Source organism: Nothobranchius furzeri, chromosome 1, assembly GCF_043380555.1.
Source record: "Nothobranchius furzeri strain GRZ-AD chromosome 1, NfurGRZ-RIMD1, whole genome shotgun sequence".
NCBI classification, from domain to species: domain Eukaryota; kingdom Metazoa; phylum Chordata; class Actinopteri; order Cyprinodontiformes; family Nothobranchiidae; genus Nothobranchius; species Nothobranchius furzeri.
The window spans coordinates 91,203,828-91,226,721 of record NC_091741.1 but is presented as its reverse complement, the minus strand read 5'-3'; the positions used below and the strand labels follow the sequence as shown (position 1 = coordinate 91,226,721).

Genomic DNA, 22,894 nt, shown 5'->3' with positions numbered 1-22,894 from the left:
TGGAAACCTCTTTTGAGAAAAGAAAAGAAAAAGTAATAAATTAAGACATCAAGAAAATCATCCGTGCTTTCCTGGCTGGATATGCAAGTCCCTGACACTACTCGGAGCTGTGGTAACACACAAATTTCCCCATTGTGGGATCAATAAAGTCTTATCTCATCTCATCTTAAAATAATGGAATAAAGAAAGCAAAATGCTGCTTTAATTATTCTTAATCTAATTAATAATCATATTATTACTAATCTAAACATTGTATGGCTAATCTTAATATTGAATCTTATGGTAAGTCTATTTTGTGAATGGATTTGTAAATTTTCATTCTGTTGTGTCCTCCATTACGCTAAAAAATATTGTGTTTTTTGTGTGCACTTGTTAAAACTACGGTTATCTGAAATTTTATTCTGATTTGCCACCCAACAGGTTCCATTTATATTTTTATTTAAACAGAAATAAAAGTTGTTCAGATGCTGCGTTCATGCCGATCTGGGAAAAACGTTTTTCCCAGTTCGAAAATGCACACGACCACTTGCTCATCTGGGAAATATAGTTAACTTTGTTACATGATAATTAGTGATGAACAGAGTTTTTATCTGATGAAATAAAGTACCCACTTTCCAACACTGGGTCACGTTTTTTCAGCGTGACAAATAACACGTTTTAAGTGTCTGAGAGCGCGTTAAAAAGACAAGTCTCACGTGTCTCACGCTCATTGCATAAGTCGGTAGCCAGATGTACTTAGACTAGTTGTAAAAGCGTTTGTTTTCTAGACTAGATCCTTTGTTACAATCACATTCAATTTTCAGATGATTCCAACAATGTGTAACTAACCCTAAAATGACATCTTCTTTTGCTTGTATTTTAATTTGGCACAACTTGCCTTTATTTATAATCCGTTTGAATCAACTTCCTGTTTGAATGAAATGCTTTTTTTTCGAAGGGTCTATTTCCTGTTCTAACAGTTAATGCAATCTAGCTTAACAGCATAGTAACAGCGATAAAACGGCCAAAGCAGCATTGACGGAGATCTAACATGGATTTTGTTATTAGCAGCCCCCTTGATCAAAAGGATCTGACAAGCTCTTACGGTGAAATTGAGGGTCATCATCATTAAACCCAAAACTTCATCAGTAAAGTGTCATCCTTCATTCGGGGGGGGGTATGCTACACAATGTATGATAATATAAGTAAAAATGTGTTTTATTGCTTCCACGAGAGTCCCGCACGTTCACGCGAGAACACGTCGTCGCCGTTTGTGGTTATCATTTAATGAAATGAGTTCATCTGGAGCACACAACTTTTCCGAAATTGACAAGCTTCGCGTTCGGCAGTTAAATAATATCGAAATGACGTCAGGACAAAGCGTTTTCGCTGATAGGGAATTCAGTCAGTAAGTTCATGGTCCTTTCTTTCCTAGCAGGCACCCTTTCTAATGCTCTAATATTGAAATATTGTGGTCATTTGTTGTTTACTTTTTAAGAAACATATTTTATTAGAAAAAAAGTTTAAATTTTGACTATTGTGGCGGATAACTTGCGATAAATCAACAAAACGTGGGTTTTTAAGAAGTAAATTTGTGCCACGAATACTTAAAACCTCGCTAACAAAACAGACCCAGCGTGACCGTCTGGCCACCGCCATCTTGGATCGGTTGATGGGTTTTTAGAGAGGTGAGAGATGGGTCATGCGGGGCTGCTTAATTGATATCTGATAAACAGTATGCAAATGAATAAAATGGTGCATTTGGCTGATATGAATTATGATTTTCATTTTGCCTCTAAGGCGTTTAAAGATGTAAGTTTTATATAAGATCTGATTTCTTCTAGAATCTAGATGTTAAAATGAAAGTTGTTCGAATGAGACTTTTCATTGTCAAGAACATGTAAAATCCTGGGGTCTCATTTATCAAACATTGTGTAGAATCCTTACTACAACCATACTTAAGCTCAGCAAAAAAAAAGTACTCACGCCAAGTGGGTTTGTGGTCTATCAAACATGGAGTAGAAAGGTTCTCGGCTGCTTTTTCGTCACATCCCGCCCTCACCATGCCCACTTACTGCCATAAATAGTCAATGCAAAGTACCTTGTGGATCTCATGCATATACATAAGCCGGCTGCTGCAGCGCTCCGCCAATGACGATGGCGATCATAGATCAAGGCAGATCAAGTAAGCACTATTTCACAGAAGCAGAAATTGAGGTACCTGTGGGTGAGGTGGATAAATGAAAGGAAGTGCTTTTTCAAAACAAATAAGAGAAAATCCACATTCAGCATTGCTGAATTCAACATTGTGAATTCTTCAGAGATCTGTGGCAGATATAAAAAACACGGTCCAATTGGGATTTGATCCCCAGACTCCCAGGTGAAAGTCACGTGCGCTAACCAGTCACCCAAACGGAGATCTCCCTTGTTCAACTAGCCAGGGCGCATGATCAATCGGGTCACAGTGACAGGACACTCACTGTCACAGACACATGATATTCTGACTCAATCTGTCCCCCTGTTGATATTCTGCATTCTGTATTCTGCGCTTCAGGCTGTGTATGTGTGTGCGCTTGTGCGTGTGTGTGTGTGTGACTGTGCGCGCATGTGTGTTTGCGTGTGGGGAGTCTTGTTCTGTGTGAAAACGAAGCAGTACAAGTGATAATGCTGCAGGATTTCATAATTTTATCATTCTCAGCAGCAGCACTGCAGGTGCTCTCCATTTCCAAAATGTGCGTAAGCCAGGTCCTTAGTCAACTTAAAGTTGCGCACATTTTTCCGCTAAGTTTTCTTTCATAAATCCCAAAGTTTGCGTGGAAAGTTGCTTACTCAGTTTTCCAACCCCGTTTTGTGCGTAAGCAAGCTTGATAAATGAGGCCCCTGGTTCCTGTTAGCAACTGAAACACATTCTCACATGCCTGTGGATATCATATATTGTAGACATGTGCATATGAAGTTATGACTGTAATAGTAAGTAAAGGTTATCATCTGTAGCTTTTTAGTGTAAGTACACTTCCTGTAAGTGCAGGAAATGTGACAAAACAAAACTCTCTGAAACAAGTCACATTTCTTTTTATGGCTTGAGTATATGAGTAGAGGCTGATCACAAAAAGATTTTGATACATTTCTGTTAATTAACTGATAATGATTTTGAGAAAAAACTGAGTAAAAACCAGAAATAACTAATTAAGATACTGATAGAAAGATGAAAACCTTAATACCACTGTCTTATTTCCAGGACAGAGATTTTAAATCAGATCGAAGGTGTAATCCTGAGGATAGTGACTAGTCTGTCTAAGGATGAAGCTCCTGCTCTGGTGGTGCCAAACCGATCCAGTTGGGCCAATGTCAGGTAACTGTAGTTATGTACACGCCACTGACATGCAGCTTCTGCACATGTCAGCATGTGTTAATGTTATTGTTGGTCCTCTAGTGTTGCTCCATTATCAGACATTTGCTGTGTGGTCACATGTATATAAATATACTCATCTTACTTGTTTTACCTGCGCTTCTGTTTTAACTAATGTTCTTCTACATTGTGATTACATCAGTTCTCTGTTTGGGCAACTTTCAACCAGCCAGCCATCGCCCGACGGGCGCTTCTAATTCTTATCCTAACCCTGATAGTAAAAATGTCACACAGGATGATCATATGCTTGTTTTATTTCCTTCAAAAGGAAACTCCGGTCTGGCTGGATTTACGTAAAACGTGCTTCAGGCAGACTACAGGAGGAAACGGTTGAGGAAGAAAAACGTTCCATTTTTAACTTCCTGTTCCTTAAGCGATGGCCGTGATAAGGTGTCACAGAGCCCTGACTGTCATGTCTTCTTTAACCAAAACCTTGTTTTATCTTTAGGAACTTTCAGCCTGACTTAAATTAAAGGTTTCAGATTTAGATGAATCAGAGCTCTGGACATTTTTCTGATTTTAACTGTGATTTGAACCATAATGCAGTCTCTCTAATGTTCTCCTTTTAAAGCTTTAATGATGCCATTGGGCTTCAGATGAGTTCAGAACATTGTGTCACCACCATCAGGAGCGACTGTCCTTCATCCGCCACTAAATCTGGTGAGAAAGGCTCTACTATTATTTTACATTGGTCTCAGCTCCACGGGGAGCAGAGCTTTCTGTTACTTTGTTCCCCGTCTCTGGAATGCTCTCCCCCCCTCTGTCCATCTGTAACTCTGATAGACTCTGTGCGTCTTAGCTTATGCTGCTTCCGGGGGAAAATTCCTGTGGAGCGTTTCCCTTCCGTTGTGAGCCGCAGCATGTTTAAGCTAGGATTTACGGTCGGGTTTTCCATCAGTAGTCAGCTAAATGGCTGAATTAAGTGTCGATTTAAACTTCTCAAGATGTCTCGGGCATTTGCCAAATATATCTGTAGATGATGTTCATCGACTTGTTGATCTTTTTTCCCCCGTGCCTCAGAGCAAAATAGAGAAAGCTGCTGCCTGAGCTCCTTGATCTCCCTTGACATAGATTCATATTTAATGTTACCTACGACAATCAAAGAGCTTGCTGCATAATCATGATCTTCAATCATGGGGATGGAGGCTGGATCAGACTCAGCGTAACCCGCGATAGGGATATTGGTGTTTCCATCCTCTGTGTTGTCATCCTCGGTTGCCATAGCCACGGTGTCCACAGGCCGAGGGCGGCGCTCCCAAACTCTGGGTCGCTCTGACTTTTTCGTGAAGTCATTCCAGTGGAATAACGACGGAACAACTTTTGGCTGAAGACATTGATTTCCAGCAGAAGACAAGAAGATCTTGCCAGTCTCAAAATGCGACTACACACTCTAGAGTTGGCCGTAACTCTGAAACGGTCCCGTCCGATTTTTATCAGCCATTGTGCCCGCAACTCAGGATCCTTGGTAAAGGAGTGGAAACGAATCGTTTTGTTAAATCTCCCCCCAGCAGTACACAGCGGGACGCAGCGGTGATGAGTGTTCCCACCTTGTGCTCTTTGTAGTTTTAACGCGATCATTCGGTTTCAGTAATTTTGACATGACTTTTGAGTCTGCAACAGTAGTGATTCAGCAAAATAAAAGCACAATAAAGTTAGCGGAAATGAACAACTCTACATCCGGTCTCAAAACAGGAAGTTAGCTTTTTCTCGTGCACAGGGTCTATTCCCTCCCCACTTTTAAATCCAGACTCAAAACCCACCTAAACCCTGCCTACTGTTTTTGAATGCTGTTGGTATTGCACTCATTTTTATAGTGTCTGTTTTGAGCTTTTAAAGGTGTGGTTCACTAAAACAAAGCTTTTTTTTAATGATTATTTCTGATTATAATCAGTCACTCTTAGTTGAACATGCAGGCTGAACATGAAAATGTCTTCTACGTCAGCTTCTGATTGAAAATAAACGGTGAAACTCTAAGATTTGAAAATCCTGACAGATCTACGTCCCACTGTCACTTAACTCATTCACTGCCAATGACGACTAAAGTCGTCATTTGCATTTTTTTACTGTTTGAGCATCGGAACGAGCCCCCGCGCTGAGAGAACAAACATCTCAGCCCTGAAGCCGATCTTCATCCGCATACGTCACAGATCACATGATCAGGAAGCAACACATCCATGTGTTAGGAGATCGTTTTGGGCCGTTCCTGTAAAAAAAAGTGAGGAGCGAACCGGAAAAGCGTCTGCCGATCACACTTCGACAACGGATTATGAAAGAACGGATAACGCTGGAAACACGCGGATTCTTCCTGATGTAAGAGGTGAGTCTCCTCTTTGTTTTGGCATCGAACTCATGCTAGCGCGCAACGTTCTGTGACTCTTAAAAAAACAGTAAAAACTGTGAGAAACGCTGGCAGCGAAGGCCGTTAGTGATCAGGAAACTGCTGGCAGTGAATGAGTTAAGCCCTTTTTACAAAATGTAGTGTTGTACATATAATATGTAGAGATGGTAAATGTGTTGCTTTGAAGCTTATTATATTACCTTTACTTATGACCAGGAAGATGTAATATTCTATATAAATATAGAATATCAACCTGCGTGGTCTTTGAATGTTTAATCAGAAGATTCTAGGATTCTTTGCTTTTGCAGTGATCAAACACACTTCGTGTTACTTCAAGAAGAGAGTCAAGTTTATAAAAGTAAGAATTTATTTTCCAAACAATTAAAACATGACGCTTGACACTGTGTACCCTGTGACATATCTGGACCAGAGGATCGGTTCTACTCGCGTCTTCTCTACCGGACCGAGTACCCTGAGGCTGACAACATCCTCCTTGACCTCCGGATCCACACAGAGGGTCGTCTTGCTGGGTGAGGTAGCACAAGATGGTGTTTGATGCTGTCTCTCTAAGTAACAACTCAGTTAGCTGCAAAACAATAATTTCCAACCCAGAACGCGCTTCTTTCTCTGAAAGAAACCTTCTGAGAACATTCACACATCCAAAACTTGCATTTTCAATTTAGCTTTCACTCAGTCACAGATTTGCCTTCAAAACAAGTTTTAATATCAAATTGTCTGTTAAAAAATGGTCATTTCTGAATTGTCATTTCAAATAGTCATTTTTTTAAAAGTGCTAGTAATAAATTCTTAACTTTAAAAACTTGACTCTCTTCTTGAAATTAAACACAGAATGGTGTGTATTTCTGGTTATTGAAAAAATAAACTTTTGCTATAAAATGTAATTATCTTAAATTAAATATTAATCTTTGGATTAAATATAGACCATGCAGGTTGGTGTATGAACTTATATCGACTGTGATGGATGAATCTAGATGGAGGAGATGTGATGTATGGTGCCTATATGTGAATATGATGTTATCAGAACTTTCGTATCTAGAAGAGCTGAGTTCTGGGTGTAAAAGGGAAAGAATTTGGTTTGCGTTAAGCTATGAAGTTGATTATTATCAAAAGGCATCAGACGCTATCTGTGTGTTTACTTCACCCGTTTGGAGACCCCCGTTTGAATCCGAGATGTCAAGGAGCCGATGACCCCAATGCACGTGGTTCGTAGAAAAACCCTCGATGCGACCAAGTCAGTCCTGAGTTGCCTCCGGGTCACACGATAGATGAAATTGGTTGTGTCTTAGAGCAGCTGTTTCTGAGTAGCTGAAGGAGCAAGTTGCTTTGTTCTGAAGGAACAGGTTTGTCCGTGTCAGCTTTGCAGCAACCTTGAAGGCGTGTCAAAGATTGCTCTGGGTTAAAGAGACTTCACTATGGACGGCCGTTTCCGTAGCTTCCTCTAGAACTGAGTCACCGTAAAGTGAGCTCTGTTTTTATATTCTCATATTAATTTCTTAACAAATCAGAGCATGCCATTTTAAGGGATATTACCAAGAATCTCAGAAACACGCTTTCTTTCAGATACAGAGGTTTTGATTTGTGGGGGTAAGAAAATATCTATGTGTCATGAAATTTAACTTAACTTTAATTTATCTCTATGAACCTTGTCATATCCAACATTTAATCATATATATAAGTCATTTCAAACTTCAGTCATTCAAGCACAGAATAATCAACCTTATTAATTTAAGCACAGATTAATGAAAGCATTTTATTTATATTATAATTATTATTAGTGACAATAAGCAATCATTTATTTAATGATTATTTAACTTATTAGTCGTGGAAGTTCATCTTTTGTCCTGTGAAGTTGGCGGATAAGGCCAGCTTAAGGCCTTGAGGAAGGGCATGATGTTGACAACACGTTGTCAGACTCGAAGACTGGTTTCGGGAGTACGAGCTTTATTAGAGACTGCTGGCTGCAAGCGGTGCTGAAAAGGCTGACGGAAGGATGAGGTCTGAGTTAGAAAGGTGGAGGTTTAACTGTCTTAGCTTCTGAATACTCTGATCATGGAACACGGTGGAACGATGACTGAGTGAAGAGCCGGTGTGGCGTCTTCCATATATAGACATGGATGACGCAGGTGCAACGTGGAGGGAATCCCCGCGAGGGGCATGCTGGGTAATGTGGTCCGAGACAGAAGCCGGTCAGCTGGGAGAGCCCGGCCTGGGGGCTTGGACTCTGACACACGTTATCATGTGTTCAGAGCTGCAGAGAGGCTCTGAACTCCAGCTGATGGAATGCAGTATCCTTCTGGCTTCAGGAAGATAGAGTGTAAAATCCACTTTAGGGGATAGAATTAAGTCTGCAGATGACCAGTAGCATCTAGGTCAATATGTAGGTGGAAATTGACCATTTCTGGACATTACAAAAACAATGCCGTTAATTTTCCACAGCGCCGTGGAACCCTTAAGTCATTTATAAGTGGTCAGACTGTAGCAGTAATATGGTGCAACTGTGTCCTTTTTTAAAAGATTAGGCGATGGCAGCATAAAGGGGGTATGGGGTGGTCCCTGAGATGCTGTGGACTTCTGTTTATCTTGGACATAACTTGCTTTTTATTGCATCTGAAGCCGCGATTGTTAAGTTTTTTTTAACAAGCCGCTCCTAAAGGTGTCTGTCCCCATCAGTCCCTGTGCAGTCTCTGGTGACCTGAGCTTTAGCTCTAGCAGATGCCCATGGAGAGCTGCAGCAATTCAGTTTGCTATCTCAGCTGATTTAGTTCAAAAAGCTAAACTTATTGCTCGTGTTTACTTTCGTTTTCAATATATTTTCCAGCCCGAGCTCGGCATTAACTCCCCACGTCATCGTGATACCTCCCTCTGTTGTGTCATGATGCAGTCGCTGTTAATGAGACAGACCATTACAGCAATATTACTACCAAATGAGGCGGAACGAATGCCGCTAAATTTGCACAACGTCTTATGCTATTGCTATGCAAAAAACACCTCAGACAGAAATGCAACAGACTTCAGACATTACATAACATAAGTGTCCACTAGGTGGGGAGGTAGGGTTGGGGACTCTCCACACATCAGTGCATGCAGCTGCAATGAGCAGCGCTCGTCACCTCCGTTTGGACAGGGGAGGGAGGTAATTGGGTTAGAAAGCACAGTGACTCCTGGAAACGGTTCCATGACCTTCACTGATCTCTGTCCCGCCCAGGCTGGGATAGGGAGACTGAGTTGCCATGGTGACAGCAGCATTCCACATTTCTTCTGAGGGGGAGTAAGTAAGTAGTAAGTAAGTAAAGTTTATTTATGTAGCACCTTTCACAGATAAAAATCACAAAGCGCTGTACAACATGAGTAAAATCAGGGCAAATACCTCAAACCAATAAAAACATCATAAAAACAATAGCAGTGACAACAATAGTAACCAAAATCAGGAGTTAAAACAAAGTCAAGGTGTGAACAAGAACAAAGCCATCTTTTAGAATATTTAGCGGGGGAAAGCCTGGATGAAAAGGTGAGTTTTAAGATGTTTTTTGAAGACCTCTACAGATTTCAAGAGACGGAGATTTGAAGGCAGACTGTTCCAAAGTCTGGGGGCAATAGACTGAAAGGCCCTGTCCCCTTTGTTTTTTAGTCTGGTTCGAGGAACAGCCAGGAGGTTTTCAGATGTGGATCTAAGGTTCCGTGAAGTGGTGTGTGGGGATAAAAGCTCAGATAGGTAGCTTGGAGCCTGGTTGTTAAGAGCTCTATAGGTCAGGACTAAAACTTTAAACTGTATTCTAAATTCTACCCGGAGCCAGTGGAGGGACTGTAAAACTGGGGTGATGTGAGCTCGTCTGCTGGATTTGGTTAGGAGTCTGGCTGCTGCATTTTGGATGGCTTGAAGGCGTGAGAGGGAGGTTTTGCTGAGACCAGTAAAAAGAGCGTTGCAATAGTCTAAGCGTGATGACACAAAGGCATGGATGATTTTTTCCAGATCTGCAGTAGAAACCAGTTTACGGACTTTTGAAATGTTTCTCAGTTGGAAGAAACAAGAGCGGGAGATGGTTTTGACGTGTGAGTCTAAACTTAAAGCTGGATCAAAAATAACTCTCAGGTTTCTAATGTTGGCCTTGGCTGATGGGCAAAAGGAGGCAATTTCCTGCTCGATTTTTGGTTGAAGTTCCGGGGGTGCAGAGATCAGGGTCTCTGTCTTGTTAACATTGAGAACAAGAAAGCTGGACAGCCAGTTACTGATCTGGGTCAGGCAGAGTACAAGGGTGGCCAGCCTGTCCAGAGTACGTCAGCCTCACAGGCTCAAGGGCACCATATTCAGATAAGAACTTGTTTTGGGCCAGACAGAGATAATTTCCTCTCTGCCTTAAAGTTCTGTTGATCTCCAACCCCTCTCGATCCAATAATGGCGTAAATTAATCCATTCCCAACCGTGCTGATCTGTCAGCTCTCTCTTTGATCGAATCCACCTTCTGTGCCAGAGTCTGAATCTCAGTAAAAGTTCCAAGCTTACGACTCATCTCGATAATTATATGAGTTTGTGCGTTCACAGCGCGGTGTAATCCATCACTGAGCTCCGGGATTGAGCCACTTTTCCTCGAAAGTTCATTAATTTTCTGGTAAGCCAGGTAACCGCTCAGGCCAAACAGCAAGAAACCTGACACCAACACCACGAATATCCAGACGTCTTCAGAATCCTCTACAGACAGCTGAGAGAGGAAGATCAGGTTCCACTGTTTCCAGGAGTCCATGATATGCCCAGCTGGCTCTGTCCCAGAGGGGCAACCGGGAGCCCCTTCTCCTGTTCTCATCGTTGAAAAAATTTTGTCAATCGCGTTGAGAGACCAACTGACCAGGTCCACTTTTAATAATTTCCAGTTTCCAGAAAAAATGCAGAAGCGCCGTACACCCAAAGACAGACAAAGAGCCTTGGGATAAGATAGGGAGGAGAGGAGGAAAAAGGGGTCTGAACTCTCCAAGAGCTGGAAGAAGAAGATTGCATCACATCTTTTGTCTGTGTGTTATGGAGTTGGGCAGGGGAATATCCCGTTTACGTGGTATCGGTTCATGTTTAGAAATAAGAACTCGTCAATTCAAATACCCTCATTTTTGCCAGAATCGGCAAGTATTTCCGATGCTGTCATCGGCATCGGCCCATCCCTAATGTATAATAATTGTGGTTATTGTGAAACCGTGATTATTTTTCAGACTGTAATCGTACCACCAAAGTTTATAATCGTTGCAACCCTAGTCCCATCTATTTTATATCAGTGGCTAAAGCAGGAACAAGTAAAAGTTGTCTCTCAGTGAACTCGACCTTTGAGGATCAGGTCGCCACATAAAAAGCTTCATTTTTTTTTATCCAGTCTTTGAAAATGTTAGCTACAACTCATCACTGATGCCAAAACATGTTTTTCTTCTTTTGTTTAAAGCACAAATTCTGAAGATCCTCTCTGTCATCTACACACTTGTGCAGAGCAACTCCTACGCTACAAAAAGGTCATTTATCTTATAAATACATTCCACCAAAGCTATATAATCTGCACCTTTATCTTAATGTCATTCTGAAATCTTCTCACTGTGAGGTTTTCTTCCACAGAGACATCTTCTACAGCAACACTCAGCTGTTTAGTTCCCAGAGGAGCCTGGATGCTATAATAGATGACATCTCCTGCATGCTGAAGCTTCCCCGCAGATCGCTACATGTGGTGAGCCCTCACACTCTTCATCTTCTACAAGATGGTTTGCATTGTTGCAAAAACCTTTAAGCGTAAAAGCTTGTGCTGATTAACGGCTCACATATAAGATCTGTTAGATTAAAACAGTATTTTAGTTTTGCTCTGCTTCATGTTTCAGGAAACACCTGTGGCATAGATCTAGTTTTACTGATCAAACAAAGATGGGATTAATCTGGAACGCTAAGAGGCCATGCCACAGCTGTGTGTGACCTGTGTGTGTTTGTGTAACTTGTGTAGTTGGCAACATCCAAGGGCCTAATCTCAGGTGATCTGTGTTATTTGGAGGCAGACGGCACAAGGATTGACTGTCGCTCTACCTCTGCTGTAAGTTCCACTAAAAATCTTGTTTTCACACTAACAAATAACCCACTTGTCTAGAAGATAACCTCAGCAGCATGTGTGTGTTTTGCTCAGCTCCACACGTTTCTGTTGCTATATATAAAACCATTAAACAACCTTATAAATGCCCCGCTGGCGGCTGTTTACCATAACACTCATTTAGTAAAATGATCTCCATGTTCAACCTTCTTCCTGTCACACCCAATCAGGAGGATCAGCAATGTCGTGTTGCGTCACAAAAACCATGATAAAAGGCAGATTCTCTCATCGGTACACACTTTGTTGTGGGTTGAAACACAAAGTCAGGATTCTCTGTTTGCACGCTTGCTTTAGATGCAGAATACATACAGGCACTCCTAAAACCCCGTCCAGTTTATCTTTCCTGGCTCATAAAATGACTTTATAATGTTATAAGTGTTAGGGAATTTATCAATAAACCCATTTCCTGCAGTCGAAGAGAAAAGAGGAGACAAATAAGCAGACAAAGTCAGCATGTTGCAATCAGGGCAGAGCACGGGGCAACTGCCAAGAGATCCTGCCCTGAGAGTTTATTTTATAACATGAGATAAGGAAAGAACAGAGGTGTGTGTATGTGTGAATGGGAGAGAGACAGTGTGTGTGTGTGTATGGGAGTGAGGTCATGAGTGAGAGAGACAGTGTGAGAATACTTTCAGGCATAAGCTAATACATTAGTTAATAGGATTAAAGTAATAAAATATAAAATTTCCATAAAAAAAAAGTTTTACATTTTTTTGACAATATGTTTAAATCTAAAGTGTCCAATACTCAGCATGAATAAATGATGGGTTAACATGAATATTTATTCCTTTAAGGATTTTTTTCAGACCTTAAATTACACCAGATTAGTAATTGTTGAATTTAATGTTAATCTATCAGTATATTCGCACATTAATAATATAAATATGAATGTTTAACATGTTTACTTCACATTAATGTTTATTAAGATTTTACTTCACATTAAAGTATCTTTCCGGAGTTTTCCCCTTTCAGAAAGGATGTATGATTTTTCAGAAATCCGTAAAAGTGGTTGTCTCATCATGTACTGTGATATAATGTAAGAGATACGTTATTTTTTTTTATTATTGTTATTTTTGCTAAGCACCCCCCCCCCCCCCCCCGAGCTCCGTGAAATAGGAAACTGAGCGCCGACCAGAACTAACCAATAGCGTTAGACTACCGTTTACTTGCTTCAAATTTAAGGAAGTACCTTGGCTGATGCAGAGTTGATGAACTTTTCACAGACAAGTAAGTCTCTAAAATAAAAATATATGAGAACACATCAACTAAGTGTTTTCAAAGGACTTTGAGGTACATGCATGTGACTCTTACTGTGAAAGAAGTTCTGAGCTCCTTGATGGATGCAGCTGCCAAATTAAAAGCTTATCCTTGAGCTGATTCAACATCATTTTTGGTTTATAGTTTAGCTTGTAAAAGCTCTGACAAACTGTTCTGGATTAATTTCCTTGTCGTGTCCCTGAAATACTAATAAACCACTTTTGATTGGTCCTAAGATAACATGCAATCCTAAAATTCACATTCTCAACTCAACTCAACTCAACTTTGTTTATAAATCGCGCCTTACAGGCAAAAAGATGCCACCAAGGCGCTACACTGATCAAATAAAAACATAAAACAGTAAGTCCAGAAAATAAAACATTGTATCACACGATACAGATAAAAATACAATGAGTAAAATCGCTATAAGTAAAACAATAAAACTAGTTAGAAAGGTTAAAAGACAGGTCATAAAAATATGTTTTTAGCCTTGCCTTAAAAACCGCAACAGAGGTGGAGGCCCTTATGCTCAGAGGAAGCTTATTCCAAAGCTTAGGACCTGCCACAGCAAAAGCCCTATCACCACGCGTCTTTAGGCGCGTTCTTGGGACCGAGAGGAGCATGAAGTTCTCCGAGCGGAGTGACCGTGAAGGGGTGTATGGTTGAAGTAGTGACACCAAGTAAAGAGGGGCTAAACCATTTAACGTTTTAAAAACTAGTAAAAGTATTTTAAAATGAATCCTAACATCAACGGGCAGCCAGTGAACCGCAGCCAGGACAGGAGTAATGTGGTCAAACTTGCGCCTGCCCTCTAAAAATCTTGCAGCAGCATTCTGGACCATTTGCAACCTGGCTATTGAGCCCTTGCTCACACCGAATAAAACAGAGTTGCAGTAGTCCAATCGCACCGTAATAAAAGCATGGACCACCGTCTCAAGATCATGACGTGACAGAAACGGTTTGATCTTTGCCAGCCGACGAAGGTGGAAAAAGGAGGAGGAGATCACTCCATTGATATGGGTATCAAAACTAAGGGTGCTATCCAGTTTAACACCAAGATTAGTCACCGATGTAGTCAGCTGGCCATTAAATGACCCACAGTCAGTTAGGGAAGAGTCACAGTGTATGCTTGGAGCAAACAATATAGCCTCTGTTTTCTGATCATTTAGGCTCAGAAAATTTTCAGTCATCCAGGTCTTGATCTCCCTCAAACAGTTTGTAAGAGTAGAAATAGAGAGACCACTTGACGTGTTCAGAGGCAGGTACAGCTGACAATCGTCAGCATAAAGATGGAATTGAACTCCAAGCTCACAACAGATGTCACCTAAGGGCAGAATGTAAATAGAAAACAACAGAGGTCCCAATATCGAGCCCTGTGGTACCCCCCAAGGTAGATCAGAGTACTCTGAGGAATAACTTCCCATCCTAACACACATTTTTCTATTTGTCAGGTATGACCTAAACCATTCCAGGGCTAATCCTGAAATCCCGACATAATGATGAAGACGGTGAAGCAGCACTTCATGGTCTATCGTGTCAAAGGCTGCCGTGAGGTCCAGCAGAAGTAGCAACACAGAATTACCGCTATCAGTCGTTAGATAGATGTCATTGAGCACTCTAACCAGAGCAGTCTCCGTGCTGTGTAGAGCTCTGAAGCCAGACTGGAAAGTCTCAAAAATGGCATTCTCATCCATAAAAACCAAGAGCTGGTGGTAAACACATTCTGATTAAGCCTTTAATAACAATGGTCTTTAAATAAATAAATGTCCTACTTTGTAACGCACTGCCTTCTGTGTCATTTCTACTGTTCAGCCTCCACGCTGAACTTTCCATCCTTTTACAGCGTTTTACTGTAATTGGTTTACAGCAGAGTGTTCATACTTGTATTATTCTGTTTTATTTTGCAGAAGGTTTATTATCATTGTAACACTGTGTGTTTCAGTCAGCCCAACTAGCTTTACGTTGCTTGTCTTTGATCATCCATAATTAATGCCTCTGTCTCATTCTCAGGCGGTTTCAGTTTCATCAAACATCAGCGGCATCACGAGTATCCTTTATACTTCTGAGAACAGCTTTCTCAGATGGTTTCTCTCAGATGCACACAACGTGTGTTTCTTTGTGGACACAGAAGTCCTTCTGGTCCTTCCTTGACTGCATCAGATATCGTATCCTCGGCTAAGTTTGTCCTGATAGTTGAGAAGGATGCGACATTCCAGAGACTCCTGGATGACGATGCCTGCACAAAGCTCTCTCCTTGCATCATGATCACCGTCTGTCCTGTTTATTTAACACTCTGCTGCTGTGAATGTGATTCACGTCACAGAAATATTGTTATTTTGTTCCTGAGTTAGGGTAAAGGCGTTCCTGATGTGAACAGCCGATTGATGGTGAGGAAACTTTGGGACACTCTGCACATTCCCATCTTGGCCTTGGTGGACGCTGATCCTCATGGTACTTGTGAATCAGTGTAACCTTCACACATAGTTCACATAGACCACCACAGCTTTTTATGACCTGAGACAGCCTGGTTGCATGTCCTGCCAAGTTAACATCTGTCTAGGATGTCACGGTACTGATGTATCCGGTAATCCCTTTGGCGTAATCCTGTCAGTGTTGGGAGTAATGCGGTACAGAAGTAATTAATTACTGTAATGCATTGCTTTTTGCTGTAATGTGGTAATGTAAGGCATTACAGGGAAAGAAAATGGTAATATTTACTCAGTACAATTGTCAGTAACGCAGTAATTACAATGCATTTCAAACCCAGAATCAAGATGCGTTTCTTAAAAATTCAAATTGCGGGAAACCCGAAAAAAGATCCAGTATCTGCATATATGACGTCATTTATGGACTCCGCTTTGCAGGCAGAGAGGACGTTGCGGTAACGGCTCAAATAATCCAGCTGCGTCCTCCACGCGGCCGCTGTAACATTCACTAAATCGCTCCACTAAAACAAAATAATTCACCTGCGATCGTTCATATCAGCGCACATTCTCTGGTATTCTGTACTGTTCTGACGTGCTTTGCCTCAGCTGAGTTAATCTGGGCCCCGGTGATATCAACTCATTGCTGCTGGAGCGCCGCGCATGTGAAGATCCCTTTGGCTGATCTTTAGAAAGTAGGAAGTCTAGGAAACAGTTTTTTTTGGAAGACGGAGAAAACATGCAACATGCAGGGAATTTAGAGAGAGAAAGGGCAGGAAATTATTCAAATAAAATCAAGAAAACAAAACAAACTGCTTGAAAAGACAAAAAGTAGGTAGATTTATCCCCAATACACATTTTTACCAGTGAAAAGCAATAATATATAAGCATTTAATATTTATACATGTGATAGAATCAGATCACCCCAGAAGTCAGTCCCACATCCAGGGCCGTATCAAGGCATTTGGGGACCAAGGCAAATATAGGCTTGGAGCCCCCACCACTTCACTCCCTGCTCAGTTAATATAAGATGGCAGCGTGCTGAGAGTACAGATTGTTGTTGCTTTTATTTGATAAACAATCATTTTAAAGCACTGTTATTATATCTGACTGTTTTTAACAGCAATCCTAGCTCAGACACCACATCACTTTCCACATACGTATGTGTCGTGAGCTCACTGAGCGTCAGATTACCAGATTCATACTGAAGTTGTTTTGTTGAAAGTAACAGAGTAATGCAAAAGTAGTGTAATGCCTTACATTTTAAAATCAGTAATATTGTAATGTAATGAATTACTTTAAAATGAGGGTAACAAGTAATAAATAATGTATTACAGTTTTGAAGTAACTTGCCCAACACTGAATCCTGTTAAGGCAGGATGGCTCAGTTTTCGTCAACCTCCATACCTCCGACGTTTCTCCCCTCCTGCATATGTAATGCTTTACTTTGTTCTTAGCTCTGTTACACATCTTAGGGGATAATTGCTCTGGTATGTTCCTGATTGCCATGTCTGTGTCGCTTCCTATGATTTTTTTCTTTTTCCAGGCATTGAGATCATGTGTATCTACAAGTATGGGTCGGTGGTGAGTCCCTTTATGTTTCTGTGCTCTTGTCAGATCTAGCCTGGTCTGTGTCAGCTGTTGTGTCAAGGAGACAACACGTTGGAGTAACCGTCTCCATGTTGTGAGCACACGCTGGCCATAGTCATATTATGGAGACACAGTGCTGATTATCTGTATGTTTATTGGAAGCGTTTTGTGTGACTGGGTGTGTGATTGTGGGTTTTTTGCCACAGGCGATGTCATTTGAGGCTCGCAGTCTGACCGTCCCCAGCGTAATGTGGCTAGGCCTCCTCCCCTCTGACCTGCAAAGGTTTGGACTCTACATTCACGACTTCCTACTTCCCTCTTCTGCCTTCAGTTGGGATTATATTCTGGGGATATGTTGATTGTTTGTTTTGGTCTCTGTTGCTGTTGCGCTTAAGGAGCCGCTTTTAAACTCGTATGGTGTTTTAAGTGTATGTCGACTTGAGCAAATTTAGGGAAAAGGGCATTTTGAGATTCTTGTAATTGCAGTCTGCAGTCTTTCCCTCTGAGCTCCATCTTGATGCTAATTCCTCGCTGTGTCTTGAAAAAGCGTCAGGAGGAAAGATGATAAACTTGTCTTCTTTAGGTTACGGGTTCCCAGGGACTCCTTGATTCCACTCACCAAGAGAGACGAAAGCAAACTGAACAGCCTGCTGAAGCGACCCTACGTAGCCAGTCAGCCAGACTGGCAGAAGGAGGTGAGTGTTGAGGAATCCAGATGGAGAGAAGAGCCTTTAGGTGTTTCAGGATGTATTGGACTAGTACACATGAAAACAAAACTAGATTCATTACCCTTTTTTATGGACTCTGGGAAATCATCTCCATTTGACAACACAAAGATGCCTGGCCTGCCAGGCCCGTCCTCTGTTTAATTCTGCACAGAGTAAGAGTCTGGTAACTCACAGGCAGAGAGACACATGAGGGGCGGGACTAGGCAGCGCAAAAATAACCAATCAGAAAAAAGACTGAAATGCAGACTGTACCGCGCGACGCTGTAGTTTTTTTTTATCTGTAGTCAAAAATGGCGTCTGGCGACGGCACAAACATTTTTTTTTTTTTTTTTAGAAAAAAGGCTTTTAGCGCTTCTACTTGTTGTGGCTTTAAAGACATTCAAATCATTTAGAACAGAGAAAAAAGCCAGTCAGGTTTTCGTAGAGCTCATTCTACTGAAACCGCTCTTCTTAGGGTCTCCAATGACCTTCTGACTCACAGTGATGCAGGGGACTGTTCTGTTCTGGTCCTGCTGGACCTGACTGCAGCCTTTGACACTGTTGACCATCACCTGCTACTGGAGAGGCTGAGACTGGGCAGGCCTATCAGGAACTGCTCTGGAGTGGTTCTCCTCTTATATTTCTGAGCGTTCCTTTTCTGTGGCCATCTCCAAGTTTAGGTCCTCCACCACCTCCCTTACCCATGGTGTCCCACAAGGTTCTGTGCTGGGGCCTCTGCTCTTCCTCCTCTATCTGCTCCCTCTTCAGCACATCCTGAGCTCCTTCAAATGAATCTCCTACTATGTTTATGCAGATGACATCCAGCTGTACATCTCCTTTAAGCCCCATGAGATGTCTAAGCTGCAGCTGTTACACACCTGCTTAGACTCTTATCAAAACCTGGAAGGCTGGGAGCTTTCTTCAGCTGAATGAAGATAAGACTGAGATCCTCATCTGTGCCCCAGACAAGCTGGTTCCCAAAGTCAGAGCCTCTCTTGGTCAGCTTGCTTCTTACACCAAACCTTCTGTCAGGAATCTGTCAGGACACCGCCCCTCCTCCTCTCTTCCAGGCTGCTGAGGAGCACAGCTGACCTGAATCCCTCTGACGACCCTCACCTGGGATAAAACACCTGAAGACGCCAGGCTGGTGGCCATAACACCTGCTATTGCTAATGCTAATTCCTTCTGTGGAAAAAGACATCTGATTATCAAAGAGCTGATCGGTTTGCATTTAGCTTCAAATTTGACCTGGTGGTGTTTGCCTCTGAGGTTTCTGCTGGACTGTTCGATATCAGTGATCCTCTCTTTCAGGATGATTGTCAATCAAATAAATTGTCAAACGTGACGACATCCTGTTGCTATTTTATATTCAAATACAAATGGTGCTTCACATCCATGAATGATGAGACCAAGATGGCGCCGAGGATGGTCGCCCTGGTGCTAACGTGCAGCGTGTTTTTTTGTTTATGTCTGTAAATTGTATGTCAGCGTGCTCTTACACCCGTGAAGAGCTTCTAAACGTCAGAACATCAATGCCGACGGAGCTATTTCCAGTTTTTTTAGTGGGTGTGGCGGATTTGGTCCACTTTTTTATTAAGAAAGTGAGACGCCGTAGAAGAGGAAAACGTGCAGGAGTGCTCGTGCGTCTACGAAGACGCGGCTCACGCACGCCCTTACCTGGGATTTTCCTCTCCAATGTCCGCTCACTTAGTAACAAGACGGATGAACTGGCGTTGCTGATGAGACGGAACAGACGGAACTTCCTCTTCTGTCATATGTTTCATGGAAACATGGCTCAGCGAGCAAATCCCGGACTGCACGCTCCATGTAGAGGGATTCCAGCTGTTCCGCGCAGACAGACAGCGGGTCTTATCCGGAGGAAAGGCAAAAGGTGGAGGTGTCTGCTTCTACATCAACAATGCCTGGTGTTCGGATGTGACTGTGATCTCTCAGCACTGTTCTCCTGCTCTGGAATCTCTCTTCATAAACTGTAAGCCGTTCTACTCCCCACGTGAGTTCGCTTCATTCATTCTGGCTGCTGTTTACATCCCGCCGTGCGCGGACGTGCATGAAGCGCAACGTGCACTCGCGGAGCAGATCCTAAGTGTGGAACAGACCTTTCCGGACTCTAGTTATTATACTCGGCGACTTTAACAAGGCAAATCTGAGCCAGGAATTGCCTAAGTACATGCTGCTGACGACCTACAACTGGCTGAACAACTAAACTCCTTTTATGCAAGGTTTGAAGTGCAACACCCATCCCCCACACCCCCTACTGCACAGGCTTCTTCAACCACTCTGGTGTCACATGCCTCCCCCACCACCTTCGCCACTGTGAATAGTACAGTCCCCACTGACCACCCCTCCCCCTCCATTGCCATCTCAGTGAAAGAAGAGGATGTGCTTAGGGTTTTCCGTAAGCAAAACCCTCGGAAATCCCCGGGCCCGGACGGTGTCTTCCCCCGCAACCCTGAGGCACTGTGCAGAGGTACTTTCTCCAATCTTCACGGACATCTTTACCATCTCCTTGGAGACCTGCCATGTTACAGCCTGCTTTAAGCTGTACACCATTGTTCCTGTGCCTAAGAAACCCCATGTCACTGGACTGAATGATTACAGGCCTGTGGCGCTGACGTCTGTAGTCATGAAGTCTTTTGAGCACCTGGTCCTCCCTCATCTCAAGTCCTTCACCTCCCCCCACCTGGACCCTCTGCAGTTCGCATACAGAGCCAACAGGTCTGTAGACGAAGCCATCAACCTGGCCCTCCACTTCATCCTGCAGCACCTGGACCCCCCGGGAACCTACGCTAGGATCCTGTTTGTGGACTTCAGCTCTACGTTCAACACCATCCTCCCTGCTCTGCTACAGGACAAGCTCTCCATGCTCAACATACCCAATTCAACCTACAGGTGGATCACTGACTTCCTGACAGACCGAAGGCAGTGCGTGCGGCTGGGGAAGAATGTTTCCACCACTAAGACAATTAGCACAGGATCTCCACAGGGCTGTGTACTTTCTCCTCTGCTCTTCTCCCTGTACACAAACTGCTGCACCTCGAGCCATGACTCCGTTAAACTAATCAAGTTTGCGGACGACACCACCCTCATCGGGCTCATCTCTGACGGTGATGAGTCTGCCTACAGGAGGGAGGTGGAACGGCTGGTGTACTGGTGCAGCAGCAACAACCTGGAGCTCAATGCTCAGAAGACAGTGGAGATGATTGTGGACTTCAGGACAGTAATAGCCCCATCTCTCCCCCTCGTCCTGACGGACACCCCCGTCACCACTGTGGACTCCTTCCGCTTCCTCGGAACCACCATCACACATGACCTTAGGTGGGAGCCATCCATCAGCTCCCTGATCAAAAAGGCCCAGCAGAGGATGTACTTTCTGCGGCAGTTGAAAAAGGCCAAGCTGCCGGCCCAGATGATGGTGCAGTTTTACACGGCCATCATTGAGTCCATCCTCACCTCCTCCATCACTGTGTGGTACGCTGGAGCCACGGTGAGGGACAAACATAGACTGCAGCGCATTGCGCGCTCTGCTGAGAAGGTGATTGGCTGCAGCCTTCCATCTCTCCAGGACCTGTTCGTCTCCAAATCTCGGGGGCGTGCAGGTCGGATAGCAGCTGACCCTTCTCACCCGGGTCACAGACTTTTTGAGCCGCTTCCCTCAGGCAGGAGGTTACGGTCAATCCAGACCAGAACCTCCTGCCATAAGAACAGCTTCTTTCCATCTGCCGTTAGACTTGTGAACAGCTTATAAACACACAACCATGCTCGTCTTCTGTACTCGACATAACGTCACGTTATCGGCCATATTATCATTACCTGCCTTTTTTATAGCAAAGTTTTATGCTAGTTTATTATATTTTATTCTACTTTATTCTATTTTTAATTATATTATTCATGTTATATATAGCACGTTAGTACCGAAGCAAGTTCCTAGTTTGTGAATTGTTTGTTCACTGACAATGGCAATAAACCTAATCTGATTCTGATTCTGTTTCTGATGATGCGTTCACATAGTAACGGCTGCTATTAAACGAGTGCAGTTAGCCTAAACCACCATGTGACTAGCTCTGTTTGCTGCAAATCAGATGCTGAGAGAGTAGATGGCAGAAATGATGAAGGTGCTGGTAAAACCTTTGTCTCAGAATGTGCGGCTGTCAGTTTGTTTGAATGCCAACATGAAGGGACCTCAGAATAAAAGCTCTGGAAGGTCCTTTTCATGTCTTATATTTATATCATTGTTCTTTATTGTGTTTACGCGGTCTTCTTTAGCGGAGTTTATAAACGTACCAGATGACTAAACGGCAGATACGAGGGTTTGACTCCCACCCACCCCTAAAGCTGCTCTTTTGCTTCTGTAGATGGAGCTGATGCAGCAGAGTCAGGTGAAGGCTGAAATCCAGTCCCTGGCCTCCATAGCTCCTGACTTCCTCACCAACATCTACCTCCCTAATAAGCTCCGCTATGGAGGCTGGGTGTGAAGATGCTGCACCCTGGTGGAAGAGCTAGAGAAGGTCTGACTCGGGTTCTACTTCTGCATGGATCTGCTGAGGCTGAAAATGATTATCGGTTGTTGTGTGGATTCTTAATCTGTGTCCACTTTTCCATTATCACAATAAAAGCCTTGTCAGGATATTTAAAGTTTGCTTCCTCTTCCGGGGTCACTGGTGAACACATTTTGATTAATCTGGAGACTATTAAATAAATAAGGACAGGGATTTACAAGCGAGGGCTTCATCCCACTCCCCTTGAACATGTTTCTCATTTGTACCATTTTTTTCTTTTTCTTTACTTCTCATAGCTTGCTTTACTTTATCAGAATTGATATTCAGAGTTGGGACCAGGTGAAGAATAAAAATAAACCCACTTTAGTTTGTATTTTGACCCGTGAAAACAGGTTTAGTCTGAGGAGTTTTGGGTTAATCTACGTTTAAGTAGCTACATGAACATCAGGCTAGTGGTTGTTTTACTGGGGTTAAATGTAATGTACCAAGCGGTCAGTTTTTCACCATCTAATTGACCAGGAAATAACCATCATTTGCAGACACAAAAAC

At 42.7% G+C, this 22,894-nt stretch overlaps 1 protein-coding gene across 1 annotated transcript; it reads left to right on the top strand.

The window, feature by feature from the left end:
• The first annotated feature begins 1,227 nt into the window (after positions 1-1,227).
• Positions 1,228-22,475, top strand: LOC107377025 (SPO11 initiator of meiotic double stranded breaks). Its single transcript, XM_054739112.2, has 13 exons — positions 1,228-1,387; positions 3,218-3,331; positions 3,960-4,048; positions 11,168-11,234; positions 11,335-11,443; positions 11,711-11,797; positions 15,119-15,155; positions 15,269-15,378; positions 15,460-15,559; positions 17,078-17,115; positions 17,328-17,404; positions 17,705-17,816; positions 22,202-22,475. Exons 1-13 carry the CDS (start codon positions 1,272-1,274, stop codon positions 22,319-22,321), a joined length of 1,176 nt encoding a protein of 391 aa, XP_054595087.2. The 5' UTR covers positions 1,228-1,271; the 3' UTR covers positions 22,322-22,475.
• Positions 22,476-22,894: the final 419 nt, after the last annotated feature.

Excerpts from the sequence above, each read along its gene's own strand:
- LOC107377025 (XM_054739112.2), top strand. The coding sequence starts at position 1,272 with ATGAGTTCATCTGGAGCACACAACTTTTCCGAAATTGACAAGCTTCGC. Across the intron at positions 1,388-3,217 it reads GCTGATAGGGAATTCAGTCA|GACAGAGATTTTAAATCAGA; the intron begins GTAAGTTCATGG and ends TCTTATTTCCAG. Across the intron at positions 17,116-17,327 it reads TCTACAAGTATGGGTCGGTG|GCGATGTCATTTGAGGCTCG; the intron begins GTGAGTCCCTTT and ends TTTTTGCCACAG.